At 37.0% G+C, this 13,971-nt stretch overlaps 1 protein-coding gene across 2 annotated transcripts; it reads left to right on the top strand.

The window, feature by feature from the left end:
• The first annotated feature begins 2,592 nt into the window (after positions 1 to 2,592).
• LOC102208831 (arrestin domain-containing protein 3-like) lies at positions 2,593 to 6,654 on the top strand. Of its 2 annotated transcripts, XR_001290543.1 has the most exons (5): positions 2,593 to 2,681; positions 2,992 to 3,088; positions 3,181 to 3,437; positions 3,597 to 4,036; positions 6,639 to 6,654. XR_001290543.1 is itself a non-coding variant. In XM_013914364.1 (4 exons), exons 1-4 carry the CDS (start codon positions 2,676 to 2,678, stop codon positions 3,981 to 3,983), a joined length of 747 nt encoding a protein of 248 aa, XP_013769818.1. In that variant the 5' UTR covers positions 2,593 to 2,675; the 3' UTR covers positions 3,984 to 4,171. The 2 variants fall into 2 exon arrangements, 1 of the variants encoding a protein (XP_013769818.1); XM_013914364.1 differs by lacking the exon at positions 6,639 to 6,654 and having other exon boundaries at positions 3,597 to 4,171.
• Positions 6,655 to 13,971: the final 7,317 nt, after the last annotated feature.

The raw sequence follows: 13,971 nt of genomic DNA, 5'->3' as shown, positions 1-13,971 counted from the left end.
TAATAATAATAAAGTCAGCAATAAGTAGGATACCTACTGTTTTACCTACATGTTTTCTTAGTTACTGATGTTTAGAGAGGCCACACTTGTTATGGTTCACAGGAGTTGAGGAGTGAGCAATGAAAGTGATGCTACGGTATTTCTCTGGACTGGTTGTTTGCTGCTCTGTGAGTTCAGCAGGAGAAGGTGAACCCACAGCTGAGAGTGGTTCCCTAGTGGGTGGGGGGATCATATTTCAGGTTCAATATTATAGTTACGTTCTTCCTAGTCTGAACCTCAGACAAGAACTGGCCAGAAGAATTGAGCTTTCTGAAGTTCTGCTTAGAGAACTAAGACAGAAACACCATCACCTGTATCTCACAACACATCTTAATGATTTGCCTTCTCAGTGTTGCCATAATATTTTCGAGACAGGGAGGAAGCAAAACTGATTAGACTAAACACTAGACGAGAGGCCATCAAAATAAAACGGGAAACATGAGACAGACTAAGACACCGACTTGACACTGAGACCAGGACACATGACTGACAGGAGGTCATAGGAGATGTACGAACATGTGAACATGGGGCACAGTAACAGAAACCTAAAGACTAGAAACTAAGGATATAACACACAGTAGCAGATCAGTAGGGAGCACTAAAACTACGAATAACACTAAATTAAATAATATAAATTAATAAACACACGCACACACACACTAAACTCAGGACCATGACACAACGACGTTATTGAGATCATTGTAATGTGTACAATAAACTAAGCAATCACAACAGGCAGGGTAATTGCTGAAGGGCCTATCGGACAATTATAACCCAGCGTGTCCACAAAATAATTTACACTAAAATCTACACTGCAATCTGGAAGAGTTAAATTGTTTCGACTGATTTTTTTTTTTTTACCGTTCAGACCAAACTGCATGCAGACTTTCTTAGAAACAAGTCTTTTTCCGCATAATCACGGGCGAGCCAAAATCAATCCACGTCACAGCATTCAGCGCAATTCGGCACAAAGGACACGATGGTTTCGTTTCAACACCCAAATGGGACGAATTTGAATCATTGCTGACGAAACAAAACAAACTCTCTCTGCTGAACGGGACGGAATATCTCCGAATAATCATACCGATACCCAATGCTCGCATCACACGGCAAATGCTTTTGCCCAGTCTGACTCTGACGAGTGATTTTGGTGATGCAAAAGTTTATAAGAGCATCCTTCAATTTTCTTAGCCCGGGGTTGGAGCCTATCGCTGTTGTCACGGGGTGAAATTTGCGATACTCTATACAGTTTTTGATTGATCGCTAGTCCATTACAGATGGACTAGCGATCAATTACCAGTACATCATAAGCATATTTTAATAGGTTTCGGGGTTTTACTGGAATATACTTTAAAAACCTGCCAATTTGCTGTGAATGTGATCTTCTTCTTGTGAACATCGTTTGTGGCCTGGTAGTTTTTCTCACATCACCCTAAACTGCGTAAATATATGACGTTTCTCTTTATATGATATTTAGATGTTGTGATATTGGGTAGAATCATAAATTACGATCTCACTCTTTAGGCGGAGCTTCCTGTCATATCTTGCTTCAGTTTATCAGTTCCTAGAAAAACGCTCTGCATTTCACTCGGCTCTGAAATGTCTCCGATAAAGAACTTAAATGTGACTTTTGAAACAATCAGTGACAACAGCAGTTATTCTGAAGGCGATACTATAGTGGGTACAGTCAGTTTCAGACTGACAAAAGAAGTCAAAGTCAAGAGCGTTTATGTAAAAGCCAAAGGGGACGCTAACGTAGAATGGACAGAAGTAGGTGTACCTGTCGAGAGACTGCAAAGTGCGCGCAGGAGATATTTCAAAGTGAAGGAATACTTGGTTGCAGAAAACGATGAAGGTAGGATGTCAAAGTCAAACAGAGTTTGTTGTACTTAAAGGTGTTTGTAGCTATGAAATTTATCAGGAAATTTGGCAATGTGTTGTATTAAAAAGCAAAATTGCTACAGTTAGATTCCTTACTTTAAAAAAAAAAGTTTTTTTTTCTTTTTATGAAGTGAAGAGTCTGAGGAAAGATATATCCCAAAATAATAAGAACAAAAATCTAAATAAATAAATGAATAAATAAAGACATGTTATCGAGGTGTGCATGATAGGAATCCAGGTCAAACCACAAAAAAGATTGAACTAATTCAAGTTGGTTAACTTGTCTTTTATTATCTGTTATTGGCAGCTATAGTTAAAAAAATCTTAACACTTTTATCTGTAATTCCAAACAAAACAAAAGCCAGACAAAAGGAAGTATCAATGGGTTAAATAGTGTAGCAGAGATAAAGAAAACAGTTAACTTTGAGAATATGAGATTGAGATCAAATGTTAATCAAACGACTCTTGCAGGGACTGTTCTTCCAAAAAGAGTGCACATCTTTAAGTTCAGGCTCAAAATCCCAGAGGGGTAAGTGAGAATTTGCAGCATCCAACATTAATACATATCTTGCTTTTGCAAATGAATGCATTCCTAATTAGTTCTGTTATACAGAAGGATGCCTTCGTCCTTTAAGGGAAAACATGGAAATATTGTCTACACCTTTGAAGCCAAGGTATCTAGGAGATGGCGACTGCCTTCGAAAGTGCTAAAAGAGATCAACTTTGTGTCAAAGTCCTGTCCACACACTCCTCAAATGATGGTAAACACTAGAGTGACATGTGTTAAACATCAGATTTTTGGAAAATGTGTTCTAACTATTCAATAAAAAATGTTTCAGATTCAAAAACCTGAATTACCTTTTACACTTTAAAGTTTTTTGTTTATACATCTTGGTGATAGTCATCAGTTCAAACATACCAACAGTGCAAATGTAACATACAAGAGAATTCAGCGTTGATTACCTGGACTAGATCTGAAGCCTAAAAACAACATTGAGGTATTTTCTTCTGCATTTTCTCCACATGAGGCATTTAGTTGATCTGGAAAAATGTTTATTTGGTTTGTTATAGTGTCCACAGTCCAGTTCAGTGCGTAAAAAGATGAGTGGTCTCTGCAAGGGACAGGTCCAGATCTGTGCTACCATTAACAGAGGAGTTTGTTCTCCAGGTAAAGTATCTGCAACGTGCTCTAGCAAATGTTGATAGACTAAAAAAAAATTTTTAAAAATGCAGCTTATTGTTAATATTTGCTTTTGACAGGTGAAACCTTGTCTGTTGTCGCCAAAATCTGCAACTCCTCTTCCAGGAACACAAGGCTCAAATTCAAACTTCAGCAGGTAACGGTGTACAGTTGCCAGGACAACACTAATAGCAGCAAGGAAACGCTGTTCAAAATGGTCGGAGACACTATCCGTCCAAACTCAGAGCAAACTGCCTCCTGCCAGCTGAAAGTTCCCAGTGATGCCATTCCCACCATCCATAACTGTGAAATCATCTCAGTTGAATATTACATAAAGGTATGAAACAATACATGATTTGTATTACCTCAAAAATGAACCTGCTTTTTTGCAAACATTTGTGGATAAATAATAAAAAGTAAATATGTGTCTTAACACAACATCTTTATTGCAGATTATAATGCTTTACAAGTTTCTTTATCTCTGACTGTTTCCCAGGTGTATCTGGACGTTAGTTTTGCCCTTGACCCAGAGGTGGTGTTCCCACTGGTCATCCTTCCTTCTAAATTTGCTCCAGCTCAGAGTCGTGAGGCTGTGGGGCCTGAGACAGTTGAGTCTCCAGCTTACAGCGAGTTCACATCCTCTACTTTCACCACTGGATTGGATCCTATACTCACAGGGTCAGGTGTTTATCAATACCCCACCCCAGATCCCACTCAGCATGCAAATATAACAAGTGATTATAACCAGTGGCCACAAGGAGCTGCTTCACAGGGTTCAGTTCCAGCTTTCATAGCACCATCTGTGCAACATCCAGGCCCTACTGCTCTCCATGGAGAAGAACCTCCACTATATTTGTCCATTTACCAGCATCAGAATGAATGAATGACTGTAGAAGCTGAACTGGATTTATTAAGCAAATAAGCCAAAAATAAACTGTAAGCAATTTCTTTAGACACTTGGATAATTGTTCAGACATTTTTTCGTACTGAGAATGTTACCTTGAAATGAACTGAATATACTTTTTGGGATTCCTAACCTGGATAATTGAGCATGTGTCAAGACATTTTGTAAATCCTACATATGAATATATTCCTGGTCCCAGACTGTCTCAAGATGTACCATAATGTTTCTGACTTTTTGTGGGCTTTTAGGAGTTATGGTGAACAACTCCAGTCCAATTGACATCCTCCACTGATGTTGCTTTTTTTATTTTTTGTTTTTTCAAAGGCCAAAACATGCATTGCCTACTTTTTGTGCTAGTATTGTGTTTGCGTCCCCCATTGAAGATAAAAATAAATATAAGCTTATTAAAGTTTGATAAAACTGAATATTTTAACATTTAATTTAGATCTTTATTCATTCATGTTGATTCATTGGTTCATATGTGCAACAAACTTTTTTGTTCTTTTTACCAAAACATGTTTTATACCCAAGCTTCAAGATCATTAAGTAGGAAATAATTTTGAATCATAAGCCTGACATTTATCAGCTGAAAACAGGACAAAAAATGTTTTGCTCCAGCTGTTTTTATGTGCAGGGAGTAGGGAATTTTATCCCGATAGCATCCTATGTGGTGAATCTTTACAGAGAAAAACACCACATAACCATTCAGCCCTACAAACATTCCTCAAAGACTTGTTGTCTTGCTAAAACAGATTTACACCCCTTTAAACCTAATTAGTATTCCATGGAGTCGTAGCACCTTGGTTGCAGGCAATAACTCATGTGTGCCACAGTGGCAAACATTGCATGTTTATCAGTAAAGGTGGTATCGGTTGCAATGGTTTTCTAGTGGAAGGAGAAACTGTACTGTTAGCATTTGTAAAAAGGTCTGCCAGTCATGGGTGGAGAATAGGGACAGCACTTGTAAGAGTGAGCTTGAATAGTTTAAACTCCTCTGGACAGTTGTGAAGCATTTCATTGCAAACAAAGAAATCTAAATGATACTTAAAGATTTCATTCCTCCTTAAGAGGATTAAAAAGTGTCACATGGTCACTATTTATTGTATTTATTGCTCATCTATTGATATTGTGAATGCTTAGCTCCTCCCACCTGCTGCTGTTGCTCAGACAACACAAGCACATGACCATAGGATAGGCTACTTTCGCCTGCCACCAAAATGGGAAAAGTGCTACTGAACGTCTGTTTTTTCCTCTTCATCATTTTCAAAGGTAACATGTGTCGCTGTTTACCTCAGTAATATAGCTGTTATTTTTAAAAAACAGTTTTAATTTTAGCTGTTCGAACTGTTGTAAACATTTCTTAAGTAGCTGAAAGGCATTTTGCAAGTGCTGCCCCTGCGACCCGGCCTTGGATAAAGCGGATGAAGATGGATGGATGAAGCTGATAAAAGAGATAATAAATTTAATCTGTCTATACAAACAAAAACTGTGGGTGAGAAGTTTAAGGTCATGCCCAAAATTTCTTGTTTTCACTGAAAGCTCGTACATATATTGATAAAAAACGCTGACAGGGTTTGAACCATTGATTTTTCCGTTAAAATGTTTTAGTTTTGTCAAACTATCATATGTTCGCAGCATTCATGCCCTTCCAGACCTTTTTTTACTGTAGCTGTAACTTTGTTGAAGTAATGTGGATACATTTCATTCCTTTCTATGCGCCCTGGGACTGGCTTTGTTCTGTTATGTGTGGGTTCAGACAAAGGTCATAGCTTACAGCAGCACCCGCAGGTTGCCGGATTTCATTCCCTTGTAGATGTCAGCATTTTTGGGATCACTGCTTTTGTTAATGGTACCTAATGAATTGTGAGTTGGTTTAACAGAGAAACAGGTCTGCAGGTGTCATTTTCTCAAAAACCACCAGAATTTTGTCCTATTTGTAAAGCAAAGCAGGTGCAGTTATAACTCCTGTATTACATCAGAACTATGAAAAAACAGCAGTGTTTAAAATGAAGGGCATATTTATAGACTATAACTGATTGACACCTCTAAAGGCTTTTATTTAAACAGCTAGATTTTTTTATATGTAGTAAAGTGTGAACTTCACTGCTTGGTCAGTTAGTCTTGGTTTCAAATGCATTAAACATTGGTTCAGTCAGTGGTTTCAAAGCACAGCATTGCAGAGCTAAACAGATGAAGCTCCATTGCAGGATTTATCAACCTAAAACAATAACGACAACAAAAAAAATAAACATATGTTTGTTTATTTAGTTGTTTTACTGTTGAATGAAGTGCTCTTGTGTGGTTACAAACTGCATGTTGAGCCATGTTTGCCTGGATTTGCATGTGTTTGTCCACTTAAGTAGTAATGTTAATGTGGTTGACACACAGAAAATGAGTACAGCAGAGAGCAGTTGTAGGTTACCTAGATAAGGTTGTGGTTCTCTACAGGTAAGCCTGTGGGCTTGGTACTGACTGCTAACCAGTTATATTACCTTGTTTTAAATAATAAAATATACAGCTTTTTGCATATCAGACATACCAAATGCATCTTTTAACACACATTTATTACATATGATTTATGGGTACTTTAATTATTTATTCTTTTATGTTTTGTTTGTATGTTGTCATCCACAGAGCTGTCTGCCTTAAAGATTCAAAACAAGCTGCTGGGTAAATGTCTGCAGGTTACAGAAGGAACCGAAGGAGGTAGAGTGTCACTGGGCGAATGCAGCCCATGCTCACCTATACAGGAATGGCGTTGGCACCAAGAGAGCCAGGCTGTCAGCAACTACCACACTGGAGAATGTCTGACTGCACCAAGAGAGCAATATGAAGGTGTGCATCTGCAGCCCTGTGTCTTCAGAACTGCAAGTGGCAAGGATGGTGATAGAAGAGAGCCAGGAAGCCAGGTATGGACATGCTCCAGAGAAGGCCACCTCACTGTGGTAGGGAAGGGGCTCCACCTTACTGCTACAAAACAATCCACTTTGGTCTTCCTTTCAAGAGGACATAAGAAGGTAATAATATTAAGGATGGAGAAAAGAAATTTTCCACGTATGATAATAGCATCTTAATTACATTATTTTAAATGTATTTAAAAGCTAGAGAATATTGTTGAATGTTTTCACAAAGCTGAAGGATAGAAATGTTTGCCTCTGGTTCTTTAGAAGCAGGGGAGCAGGTGGAGAACACTTGACAGCCAGACGCTATGCAATGGCAAAACCAGCCAACATAAAAATATCAATCCTCACCTATATCTGGGGGAATCGTTGGAACCAGAGATTCTTTCCAGTCATATATCTGATGTATACAGACAGGATGAAACAGGTAAGAATATCTCAGCCATAATTTACCCAGTGTTGTGTATGTGCATGTAAACACATAACCATTTTAGAAGTCTTTGATTGAACCACTCCTATTCGGGCCTGTTTTAGACAATGACTTGCAATAAGATAAATTTATGCAAGACATAGTTTAGGCTTACAATCGGGGTTAAAGTAGTATTCTGGCACCTTTAGTTAAAGTTGTTCTTCTAGTGATGGCATTGAGATATTTGCTCAGTCATTAGAAAAACATGACATCCCATAACTGCTTACACCTTTGACACATCCCTTTTCCCCTCATCCGTGGGGTGTATTCATAGTGCAGACAAAGGAGTGTGCATAAATGGAGTAACAACAGCAAGTGGCAGTAGTAACTTGAAATACAGTTCAAGAGATACCATTAAATACACAAACTGTTTTTGTGAAGCTTGTCTCACAAAATGTGTCTGCAAGAAAATGTGCAGTTGTTAAATTTTCAAAGGAGAGAAAATAGTTGTAAATTTACAGTGTAGAACTGGAAAAAAGATTTAAGAAAGAGAGCAGAGAAAGATGAGAAATTATTTTCAAAGGTCTATTCATCTCACTGTTGAAATGCTAAATACTCAAAGAGCACTGAATACTGGAGCATGAGCATACATCAGCTGGTCACAGTTTGTACACAAATAAATGTCATACTATTAGAGTACCCAAACTACCCATGTCACACTTAACCCTTGGCTATAACAGTTATTTGTTTTTAATCCAAATGAAGTATAATATACACTTATGTCACATAATAATAATGATTCTATATTTTTTTTTTATATAGATTTGACTCCTTCTTATTTTAGCACCAGATCCCCTGCAGATCCAATGATTTTTCTCCATGTGGACAGTGGTAAGATCTACAAATAAAAATAATAAAATAATAATAATAGAAGAGTGAATGTCCAGTTTTATTTATGTAAATATTTGATTTATTGTTGATGTTTGTACACTATAGAAAGCAATATTTACTTTTCCAACACTAGATGGAGACAAATATAAGTGAGACAGCAAAGGTTGTAGTGGATGTAGAGAAGTTTTTTTTCAAACTGTGTTTCGACAAAAACCGATGATATGTATTTGCAGCAGTTACTAGTTAGCAGAGGAGTAAATATGAATTGCATAAAACAAATGATGCTGTTTTTGGTTTGTATTCACATACACATGTTTATAGAGATTTCCTGGAAAATGGCAATGGTGGTGTTAAGTTTATTATCTCTGTTCCTGGGGAGTGTGACTCTTTTCTTCAGTATTTACGCTGATAGGTGAGTGGCTAAAACACATAAAACATGCATTATTTATATAGATTCACTTTTGGAATAAAACAAGTACTTCTTTACTTTTTAAATACTTAGTAATTTAAAGGTACACTCAGCATTTTATAGACTATACTATACTGTACTTATATAAATATACTTAAAATAGTTTGAAATGATCATTATTATTGTTATTAAGTATTGGTAGTAGTAGTAGTAGTACACTGTGAGAAAGAACAGGAAATGTCTGCTATACTTATTAAAGGATTTGCAAACATGCGTGCAGTATAAAAGGCAAAGAGTGTGTATTATTTTAAGGAGTTTCCATCCATTCATTTCTGCTTATCCTTTTCAGGGTTGCGGGAGCCTATCCCAGCTGTCATAGGGTGAGAGGCAGGGGTACACCCTGAACAGGTTGCCAGTCTGTCGCAGGGCTAACACACAGAGACAGACAACCATTCGCTTTCTTGTAATTTCTTTTAGTAGTCTTCAGGAATAATTCACCAAGCTTCTTGAAGGACATTCAAGGCTCTTCTTTGGATGCTAGGTACCTTTTTTCCTTCCTTTAAGATGGTCCCACAGGTCCAGGCTCTGGGGAGGAGTCTTTTGGTGTTTGGGTCATTGTCATGTTGAAAAGTTAAGCTGTTGTTCATTAGATGCTTTACAGCTGTTGTTGGATGGTGAATCAAAATCTGATGGCAGTTTTTTGGATTCATAAATCCATCAATGCTTTCACAATTCCAGACATCATTGGCTGAAATGCAGCACAAAACCATTACAGAGCTTCCACCATATTTTCCAGATGGCTGTAGGCACTTGCTATTGTACCTCCCTCTTTACCTCCTCCGTACATGATTTCTCTGTTTCCATTCTTAAGGAAGGGTCACCACTGAGATCATTTCTGATACAATATTGACGAACAAATGGATCCACAGCAGGAACAGATGTATCTCTCAGGTATCTCAGCACACAATGCTGAGATATGCCAAGAAGCTTGGGAATTTACTTTTTGGTGAAAAAAAACAAACAAAACAATTTTAAGGCTGTCAAACTGTGATATCTTTTTTTTTTTTTTCCTACATTCAAATCAGAGATGGGAACAAATTCTGTGCTGGTAGTGCCTAAAGATACAAAAAAAAAAAAGGTCAGATACAAGGACTGGATTAAAAAAGAGCAAAAAGACAGCCAATGTCCAAGGAAAAACTTTGAAGACCTTCAGAAAGCCTGGAGAAATATTGCTCATAACAATATAAAAAATTACAAAACTCTCTGTCTCATTAGAGACAAGGTATAAGAAAAAAGGGGTGGCTCAAGACTTTTGCAAGTTTAAATTGTTACACTAAATACAATCACATCCAAAAGAAATCTGAAACAGGAATCTGTGTAGTCCTGTGAAAGAACACACTTGATAGGATAGGTAGCCTCTGTCAGTGCGCCCCAGGGTGGCTGTGGCTACAATGTAGCTTGCCATCACCAGTGTGTGAATGTGTGAATGACTGGATATGTAAAGCGCTTTGGGGTCCTTAGGGACTATTAAAGCGCTATATAAATACAGGCCATTTACCATTTACCATGTTTTAGCAAATTCATCCCAGTGTCAGATTTTGCAATGCTTGGAGAAACTGAAAGAAAAAAAGTGTTACATCACATAATTTACAGAATATTAATTATTTTCAGAGAAGAATCTTTTAATTAAAGCTTCTTCTCTGTAAAAAAAAAAAAGAAGTTTTGCAGCACAGCAGCAAGTTGCAGCTGATCAAACCACAAGACTGCTGGAACAATTTTCTTCGGACACGTGAAATCAGTACAACATGTCATACTGATAGGCATGGCTGGGTTATGATTTGTATTTGTTTTACAGCCTTTTTACCCCGTCAGACCTGGACACCTTGCAGTCGTTGAGTGAGCTTGGCTGAAACTGGGTCATGCAGCAGGATAATGATCAGAAGCACAGCAGCAAGTCTAAAAACAAAAAACAAAAAACAGAAAATGATGGTGGCTAAGACAAAGTCCAGACCTCATTCCAAATTAAATGCTGTGGTGGGACCTTAGGAGAACTTTGCACAAATGAACACCAGCAAACCTCAGAACTGAACTGAAGCAATGTTGCAAAAATGAATGGGCCAAAATTCCTTCACAATGAGTGAGAGAATGAAAGTCATACAGAAAACAAATACTTCACATTGTTGCTGCCAAAAGTTGTTCTATGAGCTACTGGAATGGGGTGTGTGTAGTTTTTGAGCAGACAGGTATATAACTATATCTATATAGAGATGTGTTCAATGGAGTTTATTGTTATGAGAAAAAAAACCCCAAGAAAGTAGAATCGTTAACATTTTTTGATGCTTTCACAATAGAAAAAAAGATTCTCGTGATTTCTTGTATAAATACTTGAGGGAATGCTTGTTAGATGGCAGTGGCTTAAGCCTTCAATTGGATAAATACTTGGGAAAGTAATATGTGGTTTTTTCTAGGTTCTAAGCTTTACGACGATTAGACGTCCCTGCCCAGTGGTGGCTAGTGTTGCTTACTTCCATTGACATAGATATCCATTTACCTAATGCTTACAGGTATTTCACCAGTGTAATTTACCATTTAACTTTGTCTTTTTTAGTTGTATTCCAAAATTTCTAAATTGCTGCTCTTATTTACATTTTAAACAGCATCACAAACTTTTGGAACTGATTCAAAAAATACTGCATGGTTATGGCTGACATAAAATATTGTACAATTATGGCTAATTACTGAAAACCACCTATAGAGGGGGTTTGTCTTGTTGCATGCAAACATTGCAGCCAATTTATGGTGCATTTGGTGCAAAGTAAGAATACCGTTGCTCAGTGTAACCATTTGTGTTTTGCAGTGTATACGACAATAAACTTCTTGAATCTTGAAGTTTATAATGACAATAAAAGTTACAGAAAACATGGTATTTTCTTGTGGCACAGAAACTTCCCAGCAGGAGGAGTCGTTCTACAAGACAAAACCAAAGGCTATGTAAAAGTGTTTGTGCAAAGAGACCTGGCTGTTGTTGATCCCTCCTTTTTGATAGATCTGTGTGTAGACCAGACAGTGTCAGGGGAAAAGAATTTGACAAGAGAACAAAGAAACTGAACAATATATAAAACTTCTGTTTTGCAAAAATGCACTCACAAGTTTTCTATGTGCTTTAAATGTACAAATATATCCTTTTTCTTCCATCAGAGAAAGTAAGTCTTGCAGCTCTCCTGCCGTGGTTGTGTTTATCCTAATGACAGAGCACAAAGTTTACTGAACAAAATACAGCAATCCATCCCCTGTTCCAAACCACATCCACATGCCAGATTAAAAATTGGAGGTTATATATATATATATATATTTTTTTTTTTTTTCTCTTTTGGTGAAATGTGTCAACAATTTTGCTTCTACAGCTTACAGCTTTTCATGCTTGTATTGGATTGGCCTTAAACCCAACCCAGGGAGGTATTATTATTATTATGAAGCAACTTCAACAAACCCAAGATATTTTTTATCTTTGAAAGATAACAGCCACAGTGCCACTAATCTATGCCAAAGGTGAAGCCAACTCCTTTTAAATATTGATATTGTAGTGGCATAGAAACCGTCTTCTCAGTTGTTGGGTTTTTTGTTTTTGTTTTTTGCTATATTTTAACAAATCATTTCATCATAAGCAAAGAAAAACTCTATTATAACTCTTAGAATTTGTTTATGCTAGCATGACTTCTATGTATTGCTACACCAGAAAGACTCAAACAATTCTTTTCGTATCTGAGTCCCACCCTAAAACAGGTCACAGGTAAATCTGTCCAGGTTTTTGTAATATGATTGCATTTATCTAAAAAGGGATTGCCGCTAGGTAATCAATCACTGGCAACAGTAAAACCACAAATTTCTTGCATTAAAAATAATTCAAAAACAAAATATGTGGACTTGAAATAAAAGCATGTGAGAGGATGAAGTAATGATTTCAGATTCACAATTTATTTCAGGTCATTTACAGACATAGTGTAGAAATGATTGTAATAACATTGTCTGGCTACACTGACCTATAGATACACCCTTAATTCAGCATGGCTCATGTGCACACCTTCAAACATCTTTTAGTGAAAGTGTTGACACCGAGTGATTGTCATTTTAAATCCAGTCTGCCCGAGTACTGAGAGAAAACAATGGAAAATGTATCACCGCCTGTGTGCGAAACTGGTTGGTTGTTTTGAAGCAATGGAGCTCTTCAAACTTCTGCAATGTAACATATTTGTATTTGTTAGTGCTGGTTGAAAAAACAGAGCACCATCAAAACGGTTGCAATATTTAACACAATACAGGATTTATGGTACCTGGCTTTGGATAAACGATAGATGATTGGTGGAACATAAAACCATTTGCTTTTCATCCCATATTGATTATATCACATCAGACAGTAAAAAAAAGATGACACAACAATTCATGACACCACTGCACATTTAAAAAAAAAAAGAAGCAGATTATATAAATACTAATGAGCCATTAGACCAGGAGTGGGGAACTCCAGGGCTGGTCAACACACCTGAATCAAATACTTAGTTCATTACCAGGCCTCTGGAGAACTCCAAAACATGTCGAGGAGGTAATTTGGTAATTTGAATCAGCTGTGTTGGACAGTGTTTCCATACTGTCCACACCAGTTCACCAGTTCATTTCACACCTGTCTATGATTAGAAAATAGGAGACGATTAGAAGGAAGGAACAGAAACAGCTATAAAGAAATGTTCACATGTGGCTTCTTCTTTGAATGACAGACCTTTAACCTGAATTTGTGGTTGGCAAACTGTGTGATTTCTGCAAATGATCCTAAACCCATGTAGTGATTATCGTGACAACACCATGCCTGTTTTTGATGCAATACAATCTGAGGGACGGAGGATCATGTATTGATTTAGATTTCTCATATTCTTGGTAACTTTTGATATATTTACAGTAGATAATGAACTAAAACTTGTCAGAATTTTTCCATGGTGGAACATTATGTTTTTTAGATGCCATTATTGAACCTCCGCCTAAGATGTTCATGACCTAGTCTTGCTAACCTGTTGCCAATTATCCTAGTTAGTTGCAAAATCTCTCTCCAGATATTTCTATTTAGTACCATTTACTTATCGAGTCTTTTTTCTTACCCCCATCCCAACCTTTCTGAGACAGGCTGTTCCCATTAAGTTACAAAGGAGCTAATATTTTCTAATTGAATAGTAAAATGTCTCATTTAATATAAATGTAAACATTTTAAACATAAATTTGCTTTCTGTATTTTATTGTGACTAATTCATGGTTGTATGATATTTGTGAATCATTGCATTTTATTTCTATTTGCATTTTACACATCATCCC

Source organism: Pundamilia nyererei, unplaced genomic scaffold (assembly GCF_000239375.1).
Source record: "Pundamilia nyererei isolate P.nyererei 1_Seehausen unplaced genomic scaffold, PunNye1.0 scaffold00006, whole genome shotgun sequence".
NCBI lineage: Eukaryota > Metazoa > Chordata > Actinopteri > Cichliformes > Cichlidae > Pundamilia > Pundamilia nyererei.
This window is presented reverse-complemented; position numbering and strand designations above follow the sequence as displayed.